This window comes from Mytilus galloprovincialis, chromosome 6 (genome assembly GCF_965363235.1).
Source record: "Mytilus galloprovincialis chromosome 6, xbMytGall1.hap1.1, whole genome shotgun sequence".
In the NCBI taxonomy this organism is placed as follows: Eukaryota; Metazoa; Mollusca; class Bivalvia; order Mytilida; family Mytilidae; genus Mytilus; species Mytilus galloprovincialis.
The window spans coordinates 87,898,918-87,926,601 of NC_134843.1; the positions used below are offsets into that span (position 1 = coordinate 87,898,918).

General features: G+C 31.9%; 2 protein-coding genes across 4 annotated transcripts in view; both read left to right on the forward strand.

Annotated features, from left to right (window-relative positions):
• Nucleotides 1–14: 14 nt before the first annotated feature.
• On the forward strand, nt 15–14,044 carry LOC143080607 (cathepsin Z-like). The gene is made up of 7 exons (XM_076256530.1): nt 15–175; nt 3,662–3,780; nt 4,594–4,818; nt 5,427–5,577; nt 7,722–7,797; nt 9,401–9,493; nt 12,780–14,044. The coding sequence occupies exons 1-7, from the start codon at nt 54–56 to the stop codon at nt 12,900–12,902; spliced, it is 909 nt and encodes a 302-aa protein (XP_076112645.1). The 5' UTR covers nt 15–53; the 3' UTR covers nt 12,903–14,044.
• An 11,953-nt stretch (nt 14,045–25,997) lies between these two features.
• LOC143080608 (C-Maf-inducing protein-like) overlaps nt 25,998–27,684 on the forward strand; it is a 72,628-nt gene continuing 70,941 nt past the window's right edge. For all 3 annotated transcript variants that reach the window (XM_076256531.1, XM_076256532.1, XM_076256533.1), the window contains exon 1: nt 25,998–26,622. In XM_076256531.1, coding sequence (XP_076112646.1) covers nt 26,215–26,622 — 408 coding nt within the window. In that variant the 5' untranslated portion in view covers nt 25,998–26,214. The remainder of the gene's footprint in view (nt 26,623–27,684) is intronic.

Sequence of the window (27,684 nt, forward strand, 5' to 3'; positions counted from 1 at the left end):
ATGATAACATCGATTTGGCACGTGATAAACACAACTTGATAAACAATCAGAAAATGTTTTCATTTTTGTTGTTGTTCTCTTTCGTTTATTTTACTGTAGATGGAATGAATACAGAGTACAATAAAAAACGATACGGTTTTGATCCAAAGTTTGGGAAGGGAATAGAATTTGTGAAGTAAGTTTTAAACTAAATTAATTTAAAAACAAACACCTTTCAAAACAAAGGTATAAACAGGTAAACGACTTCTACTACTCACAATGATATTGTTGGCTTTTTTCAAAACTACATCTACATGTACCCTTTTTTATTGGGAAAATATGCGTCATTTTCATCAAATTGGGAAATTTATAATGACCATGAATTTGACTGGAACTTCAATTTGCAGACCCTCTTTCAAGAGGAAAACCCTTTAAAATTATTTGAAATAAGACACCTAAGTAATTGTCAGTGATGATACATAAATAGACCCTCAAATCTGCACATATAGTCATTTTAGGCATGAAAAATGTTTAAATGAAAGTTTTCTAGTTTGTATGCATGCACAATTACTACTGAGACTGCACTGTTTGGGAAAAAAGTTTGTCTTTTTGGGAGTAATTTTAAGCCATTTTTTTTTCAAATTGGGATTCTTTTCCAGGGGAAAAAGCCTTTATTCTCCGGTACTTTAAGGCAAACAATATCACTGACTCAGTGTTACAAAAAACTGAGGCCAGTGAGGGTATTTGTTGGAAACCGTTTGTTGTGTCTAATTTACATCAATATTTTATTAATCATGTTAATAATGAAAAATGACAAAGGTGGATCCAGAAATTTCCATAAAGGGGGATCGCCGTGATATAGCCTTTTTGTGCTCGTGCGGTGTAAAGCAACCAACAATCAATCATAAAGGGGGAGGGGGTTCACACTTACTGCCCTAAGAGTGAATGTAAATTCGTCTAAATAACAGATTCATACTCATGCATATATACAGTCGTTGGACAAAAGTGAGTTCCCACTCAAAAAATGTCCTATCATTTCAACTAAAATCGATATTTCAAAAAATTATTACTAAGTAAATCTATGAGTGATTTTTATAAGATGCAGAAATGTCAGAAGTTTTATGTTTATTTGGCCATGATATTATTCATTCTTATTTTAAATGTCTGATGAGGTGAACACAAAGAAAAATATTTCTTGAAAAGTTTGCTGTATTCTAACTAAATTAAAATAGTTAAAAATTTCATTTGTGTTTAATGCAATAGATAATGAAAATTTAACTCACAAAATTATGACCAAATAAACAATGAAACTTCAGACATTAATGATTTCTGCACCTAATGGTATCTTAGTTTATAAAAATCACTCATAGATTTACTTGGAAATATTTATTTTTTTAAATATCGATTTTAGTTGAAATGATAGGATATTTTTTTAGTGGGAACTCACTTTTGTCCTACGACTGTATATATACATCAAAATTAATAGCTTTGTTAACTTCATTGAATTTTATTGGAAACTTTTAAAAGTATTTTCATTCATTTTTCTTTTGTGAATTGAATCACAGGCCATTCACCCTGATTCACCTTTGCCCTAGTACCTGTTTGCCCTAATACCTGTTGGTCCAGGGTCCATTCGCCCTGATTCACCTTCGCCTTAGTACCTAGTTATTTGAACAGAGTATTTAACAGTTTGTCGAAAATTTAGTTGAAAATTTGTATTGCTGCAACCAAATATTTTCCTTTGATTTGCATTCTATAATGTTTTTTTACAATTTTGATTATTCTAGTTAATTTAAAATATTTCTATGTGGTGGGTTACATAGGGGTTTAAGCGTGACGCGGGATTGCCGATTTTTTGTAAGCGTGACACGTGAAAGTCAAACTATTGGGCAGTGACAACAGAAAATGAAGTCTTGCGGGACACAGGAAATTACAAAAAAATAAGAATTGCTTACGTACATAGTGTAGGCGGGATACAGGAATCTGACAAAACAGTAAGCGGGATCTGGATCAGAACCCCCAATGAGACCCCCTATGTGTTTTTTTGTGAATTTCTGTATACCATATCTAGATGTCTGAATAAGTTTATTAAATTTTTAATACCCTAATACGAATATTTTTCAATGAAAGTAGGGAGACGTAACCTAGGGCAAATGGACTCTTATTGGGGAGCAGACTCGGGGAAAACAGACCCAGGCAGGGTTCATCTGGCCTTGACCTCATATTCTTGGTTCATTGGTCAATATAAAGTTTTCATGCTTTTGTCTATTTCAAGATTACTAAAAAAGAATAAGCAATAGGTCAACTATATTCAATGAATGAAATGATTGTAAGGTTAAAATGTATTTCTGGCTTGGTTTATATTTAGGGCTATCAACATAAAATCAATGGTAGTAAAGCAGGCAGGACATTTCAGCTTGTGCACTCTTGTTCCATATTATACTGATAAGTTGCTTAATAAAATTGAAAATGGAAATGGGGAATGTGTCAATGATACAACAACCCAATTACAGGGCAGAAAAAAGCCCAAGGCCACCAATAGGTCTCTAGCACAGCGAGAAAATCCCCCAACCAGAGACAGGCTTCAGCTGGCCTTTAAACAAAAATGTGAACTAGTACTAGTTCGAGAAAATGGACATCACGCTTAACTCCAAAATATGTAAATGAACTAATGTTAAAATAACATTCAAGACTAATGAAGATCAGACTAGAGGCTCCTGGCTTGGGACAGACCAAAAAATATGTTGGGGTTAAACATGTTTTGTGAGATCTCAACCTTCCTCCTATATATGCCTCTAGCCAATGAATAAAATAAACATGATAAACTAACAAATCAGTACAAAAGGTTTTTTTCACAGTAAACTTTGAGATACAATCTAGCTATGTTCAACAATTGTTTACATATCAATAACTTAATCAACCCTTTTTAGGATGCCCTTTTTTGGACTTTTATGAAACTGAGACTTATTACTTTATACAATGTATTCTGATCAAAAAAGAGAATCCACTGCAACATGTTTTTTTCATTTTTTCAGTATTTGACAGAAAAATCTTCTTTTCAGCAGTTAAAATTAAGATACTACTGTCATGACTGTATCTGCAAGGGTTTGATGTTTCCAGACATCAATTACTTTGTTAAAAAATTTATAACACTTTGACAAGAGCATTTTTTATCATACAATGAATAGACATAACAAGAGATAAATTTGGAAATATTTAAAATTATTAGAAAATGACACAGCAAAGCTCTTAAAAAACTCTTATTCAAAGCAAAAATCATCTATCTTTAAAACATGACTGAGGGTATTTTTTATTGCACATAAAAGTATGCTTTCATGGCTTACAGGTAATTAATTTGTCTAGGTGGAAGAAAGCCTACTTAAATCATAAAATAGTCTAGAAATCACTTTCATATACTATAGATCTGTTATATAATAAAATAGAAGACAACACATTGGTTTTGCTATAATTGCCATGTATTTGTACATGTTGTAGAGACAAAGATAATTTTTTTTTAATTAGGTCCCCAGGGGGAGACATACATGTCATACATATAATAATAACAAATATAATCTTTACAGCAGACACAATGTTTTTACATAGCATTCATATAATAAACCTAAATATTTTTTATCTCTCGTTTATTTTCAGTCTAGATGATAATCTCTTTCATATTTTCCAGAACATACAAAAGACCACATGAAACACTAAATCTGAAGACATTACCACAGAACTGGGATTGGAGAAACGTAAATGGGACAAACTTTCTCACTACAACCAGAAATCAACATATTCCACAATGTAAGGTTATTATTAACGTTTTCCTTAAACTCATTTCCTTGAATCTTAATTTGAGCTGCGTTGGAAAGAAATCGACCTTTTGCAAATGTTCATAATACATGTACATGCACATGATTAAGATTTTAATTGATTTTGGAAATTCAAATATGAAATAAAAGTTGAGCTTTGGTATGCTTTGTTGATTTTCTTACAAGTTGAAAGTTACAACAGCTCAATTTTTAAACAGTTACAGACTTTCAATAGAAATCTAGATTTTCAGAAGTATTATTATTCATTTGAATAAGGTTGATATCTGTCCGTAATGGCTATATTATATTTAATCTTTTGAAAATTATTCTCTGGTTAGAGAAGTTGCACTAGATGTCAGTTTCAGAGCAATGCAGATTCAAAGGATTAGGGGTATAAAACTGTCTTCTCTTGGATATTTAATTCCATGGTTTTGCCAAAATCAGCTTTTAAGTCTGAAGGAAATGTGTACTTTGTTGAACATTGAAATTTATGGTTCACCTTTACTTGCAAAACACAATAACATTGATTTCCAAAGAAAAGTAAAGAATCTACAGTAGTTAATTTATTCATGTTCATACATACATTCAATGCAATGTTTTCTTGCTTTATCTGCCATATATCTCTTACTGTCTCTCTTTTTTCTCAGATAATAAAATTATGAAGATTTTATTTCAATTTATATAAATTATTTTGGATTTATTACAATCATGACAATATTCCCTAACCAACTTCATAAGTACTGAGATCTTGTGACTTATTCGTTTTGTTACCATACTTCATTTAATGAAAACATTTTAATTACAGACTGTGGGTCATGTTGGGCCATGGGATCTACAAGTGCCCTGGCAGACAGGATAAATATTAAACGTAAAGGGGCGTGGCCATCTACATACCTCTCAGTACAAAATGTCATAGATTGTGGTGGTGCTGGCAGTTGTGAAGGGGGCGATGACACTGGTGTATGGCAGTATGCACATAAACATGGTATTCCTGATGAAACCTGCAACAATTACCAAGCTAAAGATCAAGGTCTCTATACTAGCTGTATATTAGTGTCCAAATTTGCATACATCTTTTATTTTGAAAACAAATACATTAAATGTCAGATCAAAATAAATCAAATACCCATTTACTTCTGAGCACAAGCATGTAAGGATTGCAAAAGAGAGTTATGAAGCTGCTGGCATCAGTGTGCTGTAAGGACTTACAACTTGTTCTGATTACTAATGTACTTTTGAGACATGGATAATGCATATAAAATAATTTTAATCAAACTTTCATTAAAACTAACAATTGAAAATAAAAAAAATGTGTAATTTTAACAAAGTTTCAAACTGTCACCAAATATATTTAACCTACATGTATACAAAAGTTTTTTTTACACAATTCACCAGATCAGTGTCTATTTGCATTCTAGGTAATATTTCAATTACATACACCAACACATTGTCATTGGCTAACAATGTCCTAAACAACTAAATTCAAAGAATGAAACCAAAACTGGGAAATGTCAATGAAACAGAAATCCAATAATATATTTTTACTTAAAAATCATTTTAAGATGGACAAGTGTCCTTTACATATGCAAAATCACTTGAGTCAGACAAATTGTGATTATATTTTTTATTGTTTTAAAGATTGTGATACCTTTAATCAGTGTGGTACATGTACAACCTTTGGACAATGTGAACAGTTAAAAAATTATACTTTGTGGAAAGTTGGAGATTTTGGTACAGTTAAAGGCAGAGATCACATGATGGCTGAGATCTACAAAAATGGGCCAATCAGGTAAGAGCTGATAATTAAAATGAAAAGTTGGAGATTTAGGTACAGTTAGAGGCAGAGATCACATGATGGCTGAGATCTACAAACATGGACCAATCAGGTAAGAGCTGATAATTAAAATGATGGTAGATACATTCATAGTTTAGAGAAATCAATCAGAAAAGAGATGCAACTCATCTACGAAAATATTGTTGGTAAGTATGCCTTTCTGAAACATTTCAGTACATGATACAGGGAAAATAATTCAGTTCAGTAAAGTCTCCATTTACCAAATTTTATCATCGGTATAAGGACATCATTCGTAAATATAGCTCAACATGCAGACTTCTTATACATTCAGGTATTTCACATCCAATATTTTATGGAAAAATTCTTTATAAAGCACAAAAATGTCAGTATTCACCTCAGAAGCTAACAAAACCTTTAAATAGACTTATTAAGAAGGATATAGTTGCGATACTGTTGTCAGGTCATTAAAGATTGCATATTTTGGCGTTAATATTGATTCACTTATAGGGTCTTTGCATCGGAACTAAACACATTTATTATTAATAAACCAGTTTTTGGCATGACACGGGTTATGTTCTTCTCATATATGTTATGATGGTATGATACTAAACCCCTCACGGGGAGGATTGTGCCTGATATTCATATGATGAAGACATAATTTTTCAATCAGTTTAATTGAGGTCCAGAGCTGGCATGTCAGTTAACTGCTAGTAGTCTGATGTTATTTATGTATTATTGTCATTTTGTTTATTTTCTTTGGTTACATCTTCTGACATCAGACTCGGACTTCTCTTGAACTGAATTTTAATGTGCGTATTGTTATGCGTTTACTTTTCTGCATTGGCTAGAGGTATAGGGGGAGGGTTGAGATCTCACAAACATGTTTAAACCCGCCGCATTTTTTCGCCTGTCCCAAGTCAGGAGCCTCTGGCCTTTGTTAGCCTTGTATTATTTTAACTTTTAGTTTTTTGTGTACAATTTGGAGTTTAGTATGGTGTTCATTATCACTGAACCAGTATATATTTGTTTAGGAGCCAGCTGAAAGACGCCTCCGGGTGCGAGAATTTCTCATTGCATTGAAGACCTGTTAGTGACCTTCTGCTGTTGCCTGCTCTATGGTCGGGTTGCTGTCTCTTTGGCACATTCCCCATTTCCATTCTCAATTCCATGGAGATTTTTTTCATACACTGATTTTGTATGGGATACATAGTATTTCGATTTATGTTGAATAAAAGCTTACTTTATAAAAATAAAAACTTTTAAAAATTACAAATTGATTTAAAAAGAAATCATTAAGAAAATCATGTTAAATATTCCTAAGTATGATATTTTTAAATAGAATACAAATTTAGTGACGTCTGATACAGATTCATGAAGGCAGAATGTTTCAACTGAGGTACCACATAGAGGGGTCAAACAGCAACATTATGTAATTATAAATAGGACATGGCCATTTATGATTCTCATTATGAAGATGTTATATTTTTTGTTTCACCTGAAATATAGAGATTTTGATATGCTGCCGGTAGAAGTGTTGACTATTTGTATAATCATCTGTCATTTTTTCATTGTCCTGAACCTCATTTTCAGGGTTAAGCACGTGCTTGAATAATTGTATAGTTTTTATCACATCAGTTTCTCACAAAACATTTCTACTAAATTTTCTAGTTCAAATTATATTAAGGACGTACTTACTACTTACGTGAGGTTTTGGTGTTTTTCCATACAATACAATGTAAATATTTTGACCCATAACACCCATTTATTTTTTCATATAAGACTTAATAGCTCATGAAAGGTCATTTACCAAAGTTTTAGAAGATTCTTGATTTTCTTTCTTTTGTTTTGAGACCCAAATAATACCAATGCAAATATAAGGTAAAAGTCTGAGTCAGCCTTTTCCCGCCACATTTTAAATCTCAAATATCTCGAAAAGGAGGTTTATGACCTATCAATATTTTGAGCTTATCTTTATCATTAATTGATGCTCTACCAGCTTATAGTATCAATTTTAATTTCTAAATTTCTTAATTTTTACGTAACCTCACCTAAGTACATTCTTAAGCCAAGTAATTTTCATTTCATTCAATAAGCAATACACCATTATGTACAGAAATATGTTTAATGCTATATTTCAGTTGTGGTGTCATTGCAACAGACAAATTAGAGGCATATACAGGAGGAATATATGAAGAGGAACATTTCTTTGCGATGGTAAATTTATTCTTGCTTTTGATTATCAAACCTTCTTTAATTATCAACTTACAAATACATATTGAATTCATTTGCAGTTAATTTATACATTTAAACTTTATTGTTTGCCTTTCTATAACCAATGTCAAAATTTTAATATGTCAAGGAGCAGATATTTTATTGTTTGCTTACTAAATAATTTTTTATTGTTTTTAGTTGTTTTCTCTAGTGGTATAATTGCAAACGACATAATTACCCACCAGAAAACAAAAGATGACAACGTCAACAAATAAGGGGTCAATTTTAAGTCTTTATTAGTGAGCTAAAAGTAATATGCTATTGTTAGCTGTAAAAGGTCCTGCCATGACAAAAGTTGGCACAATTAAAACGAGAAAGATTGAATTATGCTTACACAATCAATGAAAGATAATGTGGAAGACAGCAACTAACACTAACCCCTGAATTACAGGCTCATGACAAAGGCCATGAAGAATGATAAAAATAAACAAACAAATACAAGTTTTTCAGTAGAACAATTATGATCTGTAAACATGTAATACTATGATATTATTACGTAAGTATTTCTGTATTGGCCTTGTTATTGGTCCGAGGCTTGCTGTATTGGCCTGAGGCGAAGCCGAAGGCCAATACAGCTGGCCGAGGACCAATAACAAGGCCAATACAGAAATACACGTAATAATATCTTTATTAATTAACTACAGTGTTACAATATTTTTTTAATTTCATTTCAAAAGAGATAAATATTTTTACCTTGAAGTGGAACTATCCAAATCTCAGTTTGTTTCTTTTTATGAGATGCAATACATAATGATCTGGTGCTGTTTCCAGGTGTCTTCAGCATTTTCTCATCTGATGAATTTTTCTACCCTTTTCAGTTACTATAAAGTGTTACAACTTAAATTTAGACGCAACACATAAATAGAAATTGGAAAGGTACTGCCATTGCATGTGTAATGCAGAAACTAATTTAAAATCGATGTGTACAATCGTGAAATTATGAGGTCGTCAAGAAATGAACTTTGTGATAATCTACTCGTTCCCCAAACCTGAAATAGTTTTATCGTCACGTCACGTCTGCTTTCAAAATACCTTTTAAATGAATGTGACCGTCTTTCGCCTGAAATGTATGCCATACTGAGATTTCAGCATGTTTAAGATAACTAAATGACAACTGCGTCTTCAAAACAACTGTTTATGTGTTTATCGTGACTTTCGATGTAAAACCTAGAGACGTTCCGAAATCCTGCACTTGTGTCAACTCGGCCAATATAGAATAACTCGGCCAATACAGAAAAAATCTGTATTGGCCTAGTTATTCTGTATTGGCCCAGTCTACACATTATATTGCATAGGCAGTTTTCATCATATTAAGTCCAATAACAGTGCAGTTAATTAATAAAGAGTCATAATTGAATTTGAAATTTATACAAAATTAATGAACCAACTAATATAAGACATTGTAAATATTTTATTTTTTTTCATCTCTTTATTCAATGTAAGAACCACCACAAACTTTGACATTTAAGCTGTTTGAAAAATGACGGTTTTCATCTCTGTTTTCAGATTTATTTTTTCAATATTGTTAAATGTTTTTTTTTTACAGGTAAATCATATCGTATCAGTAGTAGGATGGGGAGTTGATGAAAAATCTGGAACAGAATACTGGATAGTGAGAAATTCATGGGGAGTACCGTGGGTAAGTAAAAATGACAGAGTAAAGGGGTAGGAATTAGTGATATATTTTTTACTTTAAATTCATCCATTATGTCAATTTCAATTTTTTGTTTTTTTAACTAATTTGTATATTATTGTACAAGGTTATCCAGGTATCCATTGTGGAGGATATTTCATCTCACTGGATAGTTCTTCCTGTTCTTATGCCCTATTTAAGGGGCATTATGTTTGTCCGTCTGTGCGTTCATTCATTGTCAGTCTGTCTGTATGAGTGTCCCAATTCAGGTTATTTTATTGGTCAAGGTAGTATTTGATGAGGCTGAAATTCAATCAACTTGAACTTAGTACACATGTTCTCTATGATATAGCATATTAATCTATTGCAATAAAAAATCATAATATCTAATAAAATTTGTAGATTTAGCTAACATAGTCCCTATATTTGTATAAAGTAACATTCGTTTATAGTGGAAAATTGTTTTATCATTGAATAAGCTACTATTAAAAATTGCTTGCTAGTCTATCTCTGTGATTGCCATTTAATAGACAACTGTGGTTCATTTCCCAATCAATTTATCATCAAGGGATGAGAAGTAATTTGATTTTCATTCATAGTCTTTTTCAAAAATGATAAACGGTTCTTTATATTGGTATGTATCATTTTAAACGTTTCAAATTTATGAAATTATATTCATACATCAATGTCTTTGATACACCAATAACAAAAACTGAAATATATTGAATTGATACATTTTGTAATTATTCAAAATTATATCAGAAATCTAAACTTAATTATAAAAAGATTAACCTGTTAAAGGGAGACAATACTCGCATTACTGTTTCGAATTGGCATATAATACAACGGAATGTCACTCTTGCATACAAATGGCACATCAATATAATTAATTATATGTGCAATCGTGCTCCACCTTCAATGATGATTCTAAATTATAAATATAACCAAAAGTTGTTAATCTATAGATAGTGAAGACTAATGAAAGTTAAAGGGGCACTAGCTGTCAAATTCATGGTCACCGATTTGACTCAAATTCTCATATTTGATTTATAACAATGTAAAACATTTATCCAAACTATCAAAAGTCTAAAATAAACAGTTTACAGAGCATGGGGTATATAATATATAGGTTCGTTTCGTGTGTATTTTAGTCCAGACGCCATCTAATTACCTATCGATTTGACCTCAGATGACCATATAAGCGATATAAACATAAATAAAGATATGAATAGATTAAACCAACACGTGCAATTGGATTTTTATAGGTCTGTTTGATTTTATTTTATAGATTAAAAATAGATGTTTCTCATTGTTTTTAACCGTATAAGAATGCTTTTATGTGCATCGAATTAGTAATCAAATGATTTACTGTAGTTTCACTTTCATTGTTGACATTCTTTTTCTTTAAATAACCAGTACATGTACAATGCATGTGTTGTCAATCTCTAGCTAGGGGTTAAATTGAAGTTCACATGAATACGGATTTAAAGAGGTCGACTAATTCACTTGCAAGTGAATTACTAATTATCAATGTTTCTTAGCGTAATTTGACAAAATTGAACCTTTTTGGCTGCAAAAAGCGAACTGTTATTTCACTATTTCACTTTCATTATTGATTGAACAGAAAAAAATCAAACTTTAGATTTTTTATATATCTCGTAGCTAGTGCCCCTTTAACCCACTGTAAAAATATTTCTTTGCAATTTTTTAAAACTTCCTCAGAAAAATGCTCGAGACACATGACTTTCAAAGCTCAAAATTAACGTTTTTACACAATATTTGAATAAAGTAGTTAAAGATTATTCGCTTCTCAAAGTGTAAGACGCAATAAAACTCGTATGCTTGCACCATCTTACCGAAATACAGTTTTAATTAAGTCCTGAACATTTCGACATTTCTTCATATATTTTCTATTAAAACCGGTTTTAAACAAATCACAAGTACGTGTTAAGATCCGACTAAATACCTATTTCCCGATATGGTCAGGTAAATTTGCTATATAATATGATTTTTATAGTTTTGACCCAAATTTCATGGTTCAATGAATATAAAAAATGATAGTCCAAGTGGGCCATATGTGTACTATGGACACATTCTTGTGTTGTTTTTTTTTATCAGAATATAAGAAAACCTATATTCATTTTATAATTGTCCCTAACTCGAATAATTCAAGCCCTTTCCGTGTCCGATTTTCTCCAACAAGATGGCTTGAACTCCTTATGATCATTGGCCGGGTCGCCTGCTCTCTGTGAGAGAGAGCCAATCAGCGGCGATCAGGATATGAGTCTGCGCAACTCTCTTGAAATTGTCTTACCAAACACGTGTGTTCAATTAACACAAATCCGATAATAATTAATTAACATCAATTAACATCAGTTTACATCATTTATCATCAATTAACATCCGGAACTCCTCCTTCTTTAGCTGCCAATTTAAATCAAAATTCCCATATTGCAAAGCGGTGTGAATTTTCCGGTTGACGGTCTTGATCGAGGAAGACGTTCAGGCGTTAATGTAGCCTTCGTAGATCAGCGGAATATAACGACTGAATTATTCGGGTTAAATTGTCCCTCACAAAGTGCTAATGATAGCCCAGTAATGGTGTCACAGTCAAAATATGTTATGACATTTTAGCTTATTCTTACTTTCACTGAAAACATTTAAACAAAGGTAGACAAATTGTGAATAATAATGATAATCCATATTATACATTTTTTATGCCCCAACTATGATAGTAGAGGGGCATTTTGTTTTCTGGTCTGTGGGTTTGTTCGTTCGTCTGTTCGTCTGTTCGTTCATTCGTATGTTTGTTCATCCCACTTCAGGTTTAAGTTTTTGGTGAAGGTAGTTTTTGATGAAGTTGAAGTCTTATTAACTTGAAACTTAGTACTCATTTTTCCTATGATATGATCTTTCTAATTTTAATGCCAAATTAGAGTTTTTACCAATTTCACGGTCAACTGAACTTAGAAAATGATAGTGCGAGTGGGGCATCCCTGTACTTGGGACACATTCTTGTTTTTTCTGGTAAATGCTGAGGTCCAGATTAGTAAGTGTTCTCGCAAGGAATTGCATATAGCATCATGTCAAACAGGACATTCTGAAACAGCATGTATTCCCAAAAAATTATAGCATCACATATCACATTGAAGCAATATAGCATTATTACTTTGTTATATACTTTTTCCATTGGACCTCTCATTATCTATAGATCAGGTCTAAATTCAAATGTTTTAATGTGTATATTTTTTCCATAGAATAAGGTATTTTAATTTATTCTGTTATTTTGTAGGGAGAACATGGCTTTTTCCGTATTGTAACCAGTAAATATAAAGATGGATATGGGAATTGGTACAACCTGGATATAGAATCTAGATGTGCTTATGGCGATCCAATCATACCATCTGGATACTAGAAATAATATCAAAGAAACTAGTCATATCACATCTTTACTTTTTGTAATTGTATAATTTTTTTTCATGTGCTATAATGTGTTACGGTACATTTAATAGGTAACAATACAGTCTGATTACATAAAAGTTGATTGATTAGATCTTAAATGCTATTAACTTGCTGTTTTATGCATAGACAGCAAATAAATCTGATTCTCTAATTACAAAAAATGTATGTTTGTAGTTATTAATTATTAAAGATATTTAAAAAAAAATATGCATAATATAATAAGAATAGAGATCTATATATTGATAAGTAAGTGTATATAAAATAAATTGTCTGTTTATATCTATAAATTGAAGTATGGGCAGTTCATAAATGCTTAAAAGAGGGGCAAAAGATACCAGAGGGACAGTCAAACTATTCCGACACATAATATTTTGATTTCACTGCTAAAGATGTATTTGCATGTGTTTAATGTGTTTTTGTCAGTGTTATACAATTTTTTTCACACATTTGAATATTGTCCAGGATGTTTTTTTTTTTATAAAAGTAAAATGCATTGTTTTCCATAATGGTATTCTTATCACCTTTAAAGCACTTGTTAGTAACCATATTTTTTCATGTTTTATTGCACTTTATAAAAAAACAATATAAACTTTAAAAACTTATTTGATTGATTTTTTTATCCAAGACCATGAACTATTTTTTATCAACACATAATATTATTTTTTCCGTTTTCTCACCACAGACCTGTTACATAACATATTACTGATGAACATCTTAGTCTAATTGTTGATTCAATAGAAAAGCTGTAAATACATGATTTTCTTAGTGAAAATGCAATTTTCAATGTTAAAAAATTAAAACCTGGTTGAACAAATAAAATAAAAAATATATATATTTGATTGTTTGCTTGTCCACAACAAAATGATATTGGTTGTTGTCAAAGAATTGTAGTACTAAATGCTGTTTTAAAATTTGAAGTTGAGGTATAGAAGAAAATACAATTGTTGTCAATTATTTTTCTTAATATTGTATAAAAAAGTTATATACATGTATGTTGTGTAATATTTGTTTATTTATATGATTTAAAATATATTCATTTTATCTTTATATGATAGATGTAATTTTTTTTTTCACAATAAATATCAGAAAATATGAGCTTTAGCTATATCTCGAATATCCCTATGAGCAACTTAACTTAAGTTTGCCTCATTAACAGTTTTATGAAACTCATACACAATGATAAAAACCAAAACTTGCAAACCTAGTTTGAATTTGAGCAGTGAGTCCCATACAGTTCTAGAGGAACTCCCCTTTATAACTTGAAAAAAAAATTTTTTGTCCACACTCCACACACACACACACACAGAATCTAAGTTGTATCAAATGCAATGCTAAGAGCCAAAACTAGCAGAGTGTTCAAATTTGGGTTTTGTGTCAATCACCATTCTGGAGTTATGCCCCTTTTAACTTGGAAAGTTCCAAAGCTTTAGCTGGGGCATTAGCATCCTCTGACACATTCTTTTATTCTTTTTAATTTAAAGTATACATTCATAACCTGTAATGCTTCTGACACCAAAAGGTTTAAGGTTTTAATCACAAAATTGTTACCATTTACCTGAAAGACTATGTGAATAACTGCCAATTGTCATCCAATATCTGTTTGTAAATTTTTCACATTTTCATCTTCTCTTCTGAAACCACTGTGCTAATCATAACCAAGCTTGGCGGTAAAAACAGCTGTCATTGTAGATTTTCCTTATTTAGATTGTCAAATTTTGAAAAATCTTTATCTCTGAAACGTCATGGCAAAATATTTTTGAAACTTTACAGGATTGATGATTTGGAGATCTGTTCCAAATTATTGCCTTTTAATGTCAGATTGGTCTTAAATGCTTTGATATTGGTTGTTAAACTCTATGGGAAATCACATGCTCCATTCTTTTCTCAGAAACTACACAGGTATATTTAACCAAAATTAATAGGAATTGTGTCAGAAAGATCCGATTCAAATAAATCTTCATTTGATTCATGCAAACATTAGCAACAATGGCCATCTCTTTTGCCAACAATCTTCTCTGAAATAACAGGGTGAAATGTTTTTAAATGTTACATTTTTGATGCCCTCTACAAACCTCATCATTTTGATTTGAGTGTTGATTAGATGGCAGGCATGATGGTAGAAAATCACATTTTCATTTTCACTAAAACTACTTGGCCAGTGTGAAATTAACATGAAATGATGTAAAGAAGGACATCTACAAAGTGCTCTATAAAGATTCTGATTGGAAGAAAAACAGACAGCAGAGTCAATCAATTTAAGAAATAACTAGACAATGTAATAAATGTTTTTCTAATACTATATGCAATAGGTCAACTATATTTGGTGTATATGTCTGTCTTGCAGGTATCATTTGACCTTCACCTCATTTTCATGGTTCATTGGTCAATGTCCAGTAATCCCAATAAACTTCAACCTACTTTGACCTCATTATCATTGGTCAGTATGGAATTTCTATGGTTTGATATGTTTCTTTTATACTATAAGCAAAAGGTCATACAAATTTGGTGTATGGAATTATTGTATTATAGGTGTACATGTACTTCTAGCTTTGTTTTTATGTGACCCTGACCTCATTTACTTGGATCAGAAATGTTCATGTGATACTGTGATACTTGTAGTAAAACTTTATATCTAGAACTATCAACATAAAAGCAATGTTCAGCATAGAAGACAAGATATTTTAGTGTGCTCACTCTAGTTCTAAAAATATTCTAATTTGTCACGAATAATGTATGTTGTTGACATTAAACCCCTGATTGTACAACATTAAACCCCTGATTGTACACATTAAACCCCTGATTGTACAACATTTTTGGGATCTAAATTAAGCTACAACTGTTTCTAGAGTTATATTCATTAAATAGTCAACATTGAACAGGGTTTTCTTTTCTGGTAAAAGACACAACACAGCTCTAATCTTAATAATAAGGGTAGTGTCATTTAATGTCCTTTAAATGCCTTAGTTTCATTTAATGAATAGGTCACTTGTTATACGACCGCAAAAATTGAAAATTTTTTGGTCGTATATTATTGGTATCACGTTGGTTACTTTTGCTTATTAGGTTATGTCATTCAGTTGAGGGCTTAGCAGGTCACTATTACACATGAGTTCCGTTGGTTTTGTTTTAATACTAATTTGTTTTCACCCTTATCACAAAAGTAGAAGATATCAAGGTGTAGTAAAGAATCATAGTGTTTTATAACTTCCTATATAGCTATGAAGACGATTTTCTACCAATGCAGACTATCTTTAACGTTCCTTTAACCAACAGTAGAAGATCTACTACTATTTGCTATTTTCACAAAGTGTCCTTTGTGTTAGGTAACAGGTCCGAATCTTTGACAGTTGAGGTATTTCGTATACAATAGTCAACACAAAGACTTGTGGTATTTACTGTCCACATTAAAGTCGTGCTAGAGGAGACATGCAGATAACTGTTATGCGGGCGAAAATAAGACGTTTACAATTTACAAATAGCCACCTGACCATAAGGTATGTTCACTTTCGCCTAGTATCGCACAAAGTATAGAGACTTATTACGAGATCTTTCTTGTCAGTCATTGTGTCGTTTCTATGACATGTATAAAAGTATAATTGCGTGCACAGTAATGAAAAGAGACCAAAGATTCAAGAAGGACATTTAAAAGTCATTTTAGTCGGAAGAGAAACTGACAATGCCATGGCCAAATAAAATGCTAGGATGTGCACTTGAAAGATTCTATATGACTAACACACAGAAATATGCAAAGTAAACATCATTTTAAACGAAGTCTGAGTTCGATGTTAGAATAGGTATAAAAGAGAAGAGGGGGGGGGGGGGGGGGGCAAGGGGGTCCCAATAACAGCAAAACAGCAAATTGATTTGGCTTATAACAGATAACAAGGAATTAAAATGGACAAAAACAGATAACAGTAAATGAAATATTAAAATAAATCGGGACCTTGACAAATCCAGTATTTCTTATTACGGGTATAATCCTTTGTAATGAATTCCATTTTCTATGAACATGTTTTTAAAATTATGTATCTAGAATGTGTTTACTACTCAATATATTTTATACGCTCGTTTACAGGACGTATCATGGGATACTGTTGTTCGTCTGTCGTCAACATGTCGAATATTAACTCCAAAACACTTTAACCAATTTCCATAAAACTTTTGGAAATTGTTTATATCTATTGACGTGAGCTCCCCTTCGTATTTCATAAATTGCAGATTTTAAGTTTCTGAGTAATGAGGTTTTATTCAATAAAAATGGTGTTTTTTTTCAGTTTTCTGATAATATCTCAAAAATCCTTTCACAATTTTGCAAGGAATTTTGGTGAATTGTTACTATCTATTGACATGAGCTCTCTTTCAATTTTTATAAATTTTAGATTTTATGTTTCCGAGTTAAGGAGTTTTGTTAATTAAAAAGGGGGGATTTTCCAGTTTTCGGACATTAACACAAAAACGTTTTCAGCAGTTCTGATGAAACTTTGCTGAATTGTTTATAGCTATTGTTGTAAGCGCCCTTTCTATTTTCATTAATTTTAGATTTTATGTTATTGAGTTAAGGGGTTTTATTCATTAAAAAAGGTGGTATTTTCCAGTTTTCGGTCAATAACTCAAAAAAAATTTCAGCAGATCGCATGAAACTTTGGTGTATTGTTTATATATATTGACTGAAGCTCCCTTTTAATTTTTATAAATATCTGATATGACATAAAGAAGTTATCGAATATTTCAAGAAGGACGACGGGCGTATCATGCGCTCATGGCGTAGCTGTTTATTTGTTATAGAATACTTTTTTTTTCAGCATGTATTTTTATACAGTTATAGAAACTCACACATGCTTGTAATTTAAATAGTGTGTAATAAAATAGAATGGAAATGAGGAATATGCCAAAGAGACAAAAATGATATCTAGTAAAAATTCAAGCACTGTTATGGTATTCAATTCACATAGTTCTTGTGTTTGTTACTACTAAAAAATGACCTAAAAGAGTTTGAATATATATATTCGCATTCTGACTTTTTCTAAATGCCCATTTAATGAGGTGTGTGAATTTTTCTTAATAAGACTATGAGGCAAAGTGGTCAGTATATAGGGTAGAAAAATCAAAAGCACCAACTAAAAAAGCATGCAATTTATCAAGTACCTCGAACCAATTTTGACACTCCAAAAGTAACTTATTATTTTCAAAGGCTAAATTTTTTATCAGGCTATTGATTGGACCAAGTGTACTAGTAAGTAGAATACATAGTTTAGTAGGGGAGCAATGGCTTGAAGACGAAATAAATCTTTGTTTGTAATGAGCTGTGTGCTGCTTCGGGACCCAGGACATGACTGGAACTTTCATTGTACAATGTGTTTGGTTCTGCTTTGAAAAGAATCACAGAGCTGAGTCAATGTACCATATTATATAAAAGGTTAACTGGTAGTAAGGACCTAGTCCTTAATTGAGATGCTTGTCAGATATTCCTGGCCATATGTTTCCTTTTTGTCGAGCCTTCGACTTTAGTCGAAAAAGCGAGACTAAGCGATCCTACATTCCGTCGTCGTCGGCGTCGTCGGCGTCGTCCACAAATATTCACTCTGTGGTTAAAGTTTTTGAAATTTTAATAACTTTCTTAAAATATCCTCGGTTGGTACCAAACTTGGACAGAAGCTTGTTTATGATCATAAGATAGTATCCAGAAGTAAATTTTGTAAAAATAAAATTCCATTTTTTCCGTATTTTACTTATAAATGGACTTAGTTTTTCTACCGGAAAATATTACATTCACTCTGTGGTTAAGGTTTTTAAAATTTTAATAACTTTCTTAAACTATCCTCGGTTGGTACCAAACTTGGACAGATGCTTGTTTATGATCATAAGATAGTATCCAGAAGTAAATTTTGTAAAAAAAAATAAATCCATTTTTCCGAATTAAACTTTTCAATGGACTTAGATTTTCTGCCAGGAAACAACACATTCACTCTGTGGTTTATCTTTTTAAAATTTTAATAACGTTCTTATACTATTTTGGATTTGTACCAAACTTGGACAGAAGCTTGTTTATGATCAAAAGCTAGTATCAGGAAGGAAATTTTGTAAATGACTAAATCTATATTTTCATATTTTACTTTTATATGGACTTAGATTTGCTGCCAGGAAACAACACATTCACTCTGTGGTTAAACTTTTTAAAATTTTAATAACTTTCTTATACTATTTTGGATTTGTTCTTAACTTGGACAGACAGAAGCTTGTTTATGATCAAAAGCTAGTATCTAGAAGGAAATTTTGTTTTCTTCCAGTTAACATTACATTCAGTCTGCAGTTAAAGTTTTTAAACATTTATTAGATTCATAAACTATCCTGGATTTTACAAAACTTGGACAGAAGCTTCTTACAATCAAAAGATAGTATCAACAGGAATATTTCATTGATTTATTTCCTAATTTTTGTTGAGCCTGCGATAAACAGAAAGAGTAGGCGAGACACTGGGTTCCGCGGAACCCTTACGAATATTTGTCATAATAATAATTGTTCTGCTTTAATATGTTGGCACGGGAAACAAGGAACATTATCCTCATACAAAAAAATAAGATAATTCTAAATACATGTTCCAAATAAAATGGAATTTATCACAAAGGATAATCATAAGATTTACTGGAATTGTCCTGGACCTCACTTTTGTAATGGGTATACGTTAATGGAATCCTTCTCCGAATACGGGACCAACATATTACTAGTGGTAGACCTCAATGTCCAATGATCTTCAATTTCTACCGAATATTGGCTGACAAAAAAATGCTAACATTCCAATTTTCAATAACAGTTAACAGCAAATCCATTATCACAATAACAGATAACAAAAAAACTAAAAGCCCAATAACAGCTAACAATGAATAAGACAATAACAGCTAACAGCAAATATATTTTCAGAATAACAGATAACAAAGAATTAAATTGCCCCATAACAGCATAACAGTTAAACCCCTTGCCCCCCTCAGAGAAGAAACGAAGCAAAATGACGATGATTAACATAGATTAGTTAACAAAACATTGTCTTGCAAACCTTAAAACCTGCATTGCCAAAAAAGTAAATTTAGCTCAATAAATAGATCATGTGACTTATATTATTGGCATTACTTGTCGCTTGTCATCAGAGAGACAAGGTCTACAAGCACGAAACATTTGTCAATGATTTGATGTATTTTTTGGGGACATTATCTTGACATTTCCACTGTAATTTCTGAGGTAAAGTGTTCAGTTATGTCATCCTTTTCATTTTTCTATAGAATTAACATAATTCTGAAATGAATGAAGAATGTTAATATTATTGTGATTTCATTTAGCGTTGATGATTTTGTTTTATCTAGTAATAAAGAGTATAGTTACTTCATGTTACTCTTATCTAAAAGTATTTTATATGAGCTGCTTTCCTTTATCTAGATTCAAAGTATAAATGTAAAAGCTTCATGTGCAAAGATATCGCAAAATAATGTTGATTTATGATAAAAAAAAAAAAAAAAAAAAGAAAAAAAAAAAAAAACCAAACATGACAGACAGCAACCAGCGATGACTTTAAACAGTCAAATAAACGGAAAGTGGCGGGAAAATATTTTTTGGGCGCTCAATATCAACCTAACCTTAGACACGTGTGTAACATCACAATATATGAGCAACTTATCAAAATAAATTGGAAAGAATCCGCCTCATAAACTGACCAAAGAAGCTGCTATCAAAAAGACCAGACAGATTACTCGCGTGTACTGAAAGCCTGTTCTAAGCAAATTACAACAAGAAAATAATTCACTTTTCTCAGACTTAAATAATCCTCCGTTCACATCCAACGTATAAAGTGCACGTAAAGACCTCATGAGGAGACAACGACAAGCAAGACCTGAGAAAATAAAAAGAAAAGCTCATATGAAAAATTGCAAACGCCCATTAAATTACAAACGTCTTTACTATAAAAGACTGAGTGCAAATGTGCATAAAACATTGCAAACGTCCCGCACCTCCGACGGACAACATATATTACAATATAATATTCCAGCTAATATGATGTCCTATGTCGATAAAAAATTGATATTGCCAGAGATGCACTTGGCATCGCAAAGCATATATATGTTAGCAGTTGTAAATCATTGTTATCGTCTTTTGTTATTGCTTATCAGTTTTATATACAAAAAAATATATATATATTTTCCTTTTCAAATGCACTCCAGTGGCGTAGCTTGCCTTCTGTTTATACCGAGGCAGGGGGTCAGGGGGCGCAGCTCCCCTGAAGCTATAGAGGTTTTTACAATCTGAACAAGAAAAAATCGTTAAAAAATAGTTGCTGTTCAATGTTATTTCATCATAATAATGTTAATTATGCCTTACTATCTATACTCAAAGCTATAAAAATAAAAAAATACGACGGTGAAGGTATCACATTAGACAACCAATGAAAAGTCCTGACTTGCTAGCAGTTACAGAAAGCAGGGACATATATACATACTGTTCCCAGCAGAAAGCCAGCTCAAATGCCTAATGTCTCCCAATATATTTCCAAGCCGTAGTACACTCTAATATAGTTGGCTGTACATCACACGTCATATCACAAGAAATCATGACCTTGCTCGGTGGATAGAAGAAACCTGTACAAAATGTTCAATACAGAAAAAAAAAACGCAAATATTAAGGTTTATTTGTAATAAGTTTTGTGATGATAATTTGTTTGGTCGTAGGTCACGAATCAACGAATCATAGATAATCCCCACAAAATGACTGCTGGATTGAACAAACAAATTTCAGGATAAACAAGGAGAAAAACATATTTTACATGTAAAGTGTAGCAAGGCACTTGTTTTCGTGGTGTGTTCCTTCGAAGGTCTTGAAATTACATATTGAATGATTTTTAACTTTTTTTTTCATTCACGATGAACATGACAACCGGCGAATAACTAACATTTACTGTATTCTGAAGTCTTCATTATAAATGAACAGTATTTGGTTGATTTTTTTTTATATATAAACTGACATTATGTATTAACTATTAAACAGACATATTTCTCTGGAATTAGTGATTCCTTTAAATATTTTAAATTCCCTGCTTGTGAAAACGTACTATGAATTTAAAATAGCGAGAATAAAACTTGTGAACCACATCTTATAAATTATTTTCTGTGCACTATAATGTATAAATGTAAATGCATATTTTGTTCTGTTTAGTACCAAAGTCAATGAACATAGTCGTAGGGGAACATGTCAACACTTATAAATGAGGGTTTGAATGCTTAGAATGTGATTATCAAATATTTATTTTTTAATCATTGTCGCCCATAATTTGATTTTCCTTTATTTTATAATTTAGCACCATTTTAAATCCATATTCTTTCAAATTTAAATTAATTTCAGAGCCGATATTTCTATTTTCTTGAAACCTCACCCAGGCCCTCATATACAATGTACTAGAAATTATTCTGACGCAAAATTAACTAATTGACCTAATTCAGTGGTAAAGTGATTTGATCGGGAGACTCGTGAGTTGCATCCTCATCTATTCTACTAACTGTTTTCGCTTGCAATGGGGTAGGACAAAATAAATCTGTTGTCGATTTCCTTTTACTCTGACAAACTTGAATTACAGAAAACTACCGTAAAGGGTATTTCCAAGTAGAGGAGGGAAAATTAATTCAAATGTTCCCATAAGTCTTTAATAATTCGTAAAGGGTATGAATCAATAACCGCGCCAACAAGACATATCAAGTTGCTACATTATTTTTTAGTAGCCAGTTTGCTGCAATAATCATTTAAAAGAAAATACAGTGAAGGAAAATATTTTTTTTCTTTTTTTTTACTGAGGCAGTTGCCTCGGTTGCCTCAACGTAAGCTACGCCCCTGCACTCATTCACTGTGCCTCACTAATTTACTACTGTTGAATTTAAATATTGTCAGTATCTATCTATTTTAAGCATTCAAGTCAGTTTCTTTGTGTTAATTTTTATATCGTTCGCAGATATCACGTAAAAATTGACAATAGTCTGAAGCGGAAAGGTTTTTATTTTTAGATCTACAGTGTCACGAAACACTAGATGAATGTTCGATCTATTAGAAATACAGGGCAATTTATTCATTTATTTATGGTTTGTTATGAAGATAATGATTTTTAAAACGAGTAACAGTAGTAAAAATTAAATATACTAGGTATTTATATGTGGGCGTGTCAAAATGATAGAGGCTAATTACCATGACGTCACGCATTTGTTTCTCAGCACACAATTTCTGAAGAATTTCAGGATCGCTTAGCTAAACATTCTTATCCAAAACCATGAAATTATGTATGAAAAGATGCGGTAGGCTTATATATACCGGAATTCAAAACAAAACCGAGATTAAACGTTTGAATATGATGAATAAGGGTTTTAAAAATGCTATGTGAACCGAAATTCCACAGGCACTTGTCTCAGAAAAAAAAAATCCGAGACAAGTGCCTGTGCGACATTCATCCAATTTTTTTCATATACATGTAACGTCATATAACGTTTAAAATTCTTAGCAAGTCTTGTTATCGGTTACAATTTCAAATAAAGTGTAAGTTAGTTTTTGTACTTTATAATTAAGATAATCATGAGACAGTTATATAAATGGTGTAAACTTGTAACTTTGGCACGACCAACTGCATATGAATATTGAAAATACGATCCACTTATCATTTTTAGTTTCCGATATTTTGCAATTCAAATATGAGGTCCCTCATGGGGGGTCCTAGTAATCACATAATCACCATTTTTTTGCCAATATAATCACATAATCATTAAATATTTGCTTATCTTTAGTAATCAAATAATCATAAACTAAAAATACAGTCCTAGGTATCAAATAATCATGAAATATTTGGCTTAATAATCAAATAATCATTAAAAAAACGGCCAAGTAATCACATAATCAAAAACCCCATGAGGGCCCTCAAATATCCGGAAAATCAAAGAATAAATGTGTAGATTACACGTAAATTTCGCAAAGAATTACGAAATATACAAATTCTTATTTCAAATTATCATTGGTCGAAACCATCTCCTTCGATTCTCCAAAAAGACACTATGATATTGTTGTAACAATATGTTTGCTATTGACTCGCTGGCTTACTGCAACTTCGATATTTTTTTAAACGGTATAAATTCATTTGAACTTTAAACTTTGGCGGATAGTTGTCTCATTGGCAATTATACCACATGGCATCTCCTTTTTTTTTTTATTTATATAAATTCGTTTTCCAATTTGTTTGTTCAGTTAGATTAGAGTGCTCTCCCTTCAACGATAAGTATACTGGTTTTGATTGTCTGTTCTGAAATAGTGTTTGACAGTCCATCAATCGAGATTAATACTCGTGTACCCGTCCCGGTACCAGGACCTCGTCAATTGTTGTCTTAACATATTTCATATCTTATTTAGTTGTTATTTGGAATGTCTGATGTCATTAGTTTTGGGTAGTTGTGATGCTGTCTCTGGCGTTGACGTATACCTCACCATTTTTTTTTAAATTATGTACTCAGCCAAATGAAATCTAGTCTGCACCGCTATAACTACCATGGTAATGTGATCGTGCTAATGTATCTCCCTTTATTCAATGTATATTGACTGCTTAATATTTCTTTTTGTTATTTTTGTCGTTGGTGTGCTGCCTCACAGGTAAGAATTTAGTAATTTTATTAAAAATCAAAAATTATTCTCAGCTTGGACTGATAGATAAATGTGAAAGTCCAGAATTAAGTGAATAATCAATATGGTTACACTGGAGCATGTATCATCAAGTTATACATGCAACTATTTTCACCTTTTTGCCTTAGAAGTGACTTTCTTAAAATTCACTATATAGCCTGATTACATAATAATAGAAAATAAATACAGAATTTACACCCTTTTTTGTCGTTTTTTATTTTGAATGACCTGGAAAACATGAACTCTAGGTCATCTGACAGAGGTATCGGAGTGTTCGTTCCACTTAGACTTTTTTATATATACTATTTTTGTAAGAATTACAAATGGGTGAACACAATCCTTTCCGTTTTATACGTTTGACATGAAAACTCTAAAAACCGGCCTCTATTTCCAATCAATATTCTACACGCCTCGTAAAGGTAAAAGGGTAAAATTGATTTAGTGATCGAAATCAAGTATTTATACCAATATAGTTTGATAAGATGTGCATATGTGAAATATAACATTTATGTCAAGGCTAAAATGCAATGAGAGTTAAGAGATATCCTTTCCAATGACAAACCGATTGATAGCGTTTCCGCTTTTATTTTCAATGGGGTCCTTTAAGTGTGTATCGCTTAGATCATAGTAGGCTCAGCTTAGAGTAAATAATTAAGAAGAGGCATCGCATATATTGAATTATAGCATGTCTATTGACAAATAATGATTCAGCCCATTTTTCTGCTTTGAATGCTACGTGGTCATCAGTTATTGTTAAACTAGAAAGCACAGTCCAAACTTTCATTCAATTGTAGAAACAATATGGAGAGTATAAAATTGAGAATTGTCAAAGAGACAACAGCTCGACCAAAGAGCAGACCAAAGCCGAAGTCTACCAATGGGTCTTCAATGCAGTACGAAACTCCTGCACGCGGAGACGTTCTTCAGCTGGCCCCTAAAAAATATAGGCCAGAGGCTCCTGACTTGGGACAGGCGCAAAAATGCGACGGGGTTATATATTATAAACATGTTTACACTCTTTTAGCTTTTAGATGATAACATAATTGAATAAGTCATTAGCTGGCTTAATTTGGTGTCAGTATACTATGAAGTTCGACGATATATCTAAAATTGCATTTTAACTTGTGTTTTCTTATAATTTTACCCTCGTGTGCGTAGGAGCTGGAGGGCCGAAATTATTTAACAACTATGATTTAAACCAACTGTAATATATTTTTTAAGACAAAATAAAATTTAATTAAAATGTATTACAATAATTACAATGATAACTTTTGATTTACAGAGAAATTTATTTGGATACAATGAATACACATTATGCTAAATATGAAAACAATGTCCCGTTTCACGTCACTAGTCACGTGATATGGACAATATTGGATGTGTATTAGAATCACAATGGCTGTGTATTCCATCAATTAATGGAGATATATTCGTGGATAATGTAAGAAGTACGACAGTTTCATAACGGTTGACACCGGAAAACGATCAAGCTGGCTTGTATTTACAGATATTGTAACCCTTTAGTGGCTTTTAGTGGAGTAACAGGGGAAAATATTGTCGAAAAGGGTGAAATAGTGAACATGGCGACCATCGGGATCGCAGATGTGTGCGAGGATAGCACAGCCGATGATGCGCCTACGATCAACATTTCAAATGACGATGAACATGATGAAGAGGAAAGAGACAATGTTGAGGACGATGATGAGGAGGAGGAAGATGAGGATTGTGAGATAACACCTCTCGAAAATAGACGAATCTTTGAAAGAAATGACAGCGGAACGAGTTTCAGTAGTTTGATTTCACAGAATTCAGTAAACACAAAACCGATTCAGGGACCGCGTTATAAATTAATTAATGAAGGAGATATCCCAATTTGTAAATTAAATCACACACGAACAATTGTCAGTAAGATTATGAACTCCAGATATTTAAGACGATGGGAAGTACACAAAATTTATCTGGACAAAACAGAAATATGTTCGGCTACGGTAAGTTGGTTTGTTTACAGGGATACAACTGGACCATGACGGTGAAAATATCAATGTTTATAAATATTGTGAAAAGTACAAATCAATTGCATCATAATTAGGTGATATTTGTTACTTGCTACGTTAACTGATTAATTTCAATTGCTAATAATGAACAAATATTAAAGTTATGTGTCCAATTCCCTGTTGTTTACGGAAATCGAAACCATTGTAAATTGTTAAGGCTTTAACCATCCTTGTTTTTTTCTACAAGCCAAACTATTTATATAAACTGGCTTTTCTATACTCTTACCTGGGACAAGTGGCTAAATGTATTTGTCTCTGGGCTCACACCATTAAATTAATGGCATCTTTAAAATAGTTTTATATGTATTCATTGGCTAGGATACCTCTGGTGTGTCTGACAGTCAAATGAAATACATATGTTTACATTTTTATAGTTAACCAAGGATTTGTAGAGTGGCACTATACAAATCATTGAGTTAACTGTTAAATGTGAATGAAAGCTTGTAAAATATTATAATTTTTGGATTATTACGGAAATTTGCAATCAATCTTTTTGCACTTGAGTCTTACTCAAGTAAAAATAATTTATAAGTACATGTAAAACCTCTTTTAAATTCCTTGTGAATTACTTTTATCATTTAGACTATAAATAAATGAATGTCAGAATAATCCTGCAGTTCAGTTACATTACACATAGTACATTGTAGCTTATTTCTTAAGTTAGATTACAATTGGTAAACACAATCATTAAAGTGCAATTCTCTTTACTTTGCTTTAATGTCCCTTTGCAATTGGTATGTATCACCTCTGTTTTATACCCAAAATACAATAGAACATTTGTAGCAAGGGGAGTGCATGCTAAAGCATTGGCCATTTTATCTTAGAGTGTAATACAATTATAGGCCAAAAAATATCAATATAAGGAGCTAAAATGTACAGCTCTAACAATGTGTAGGACTTGTTTTAGCCCCCCTCCCTAAAAACAAAAACCCACTAAAAAAATAGCATGTAATTGCTTGACTCTTGCATTGGCTAAAATTGCATAAAGTTATTATT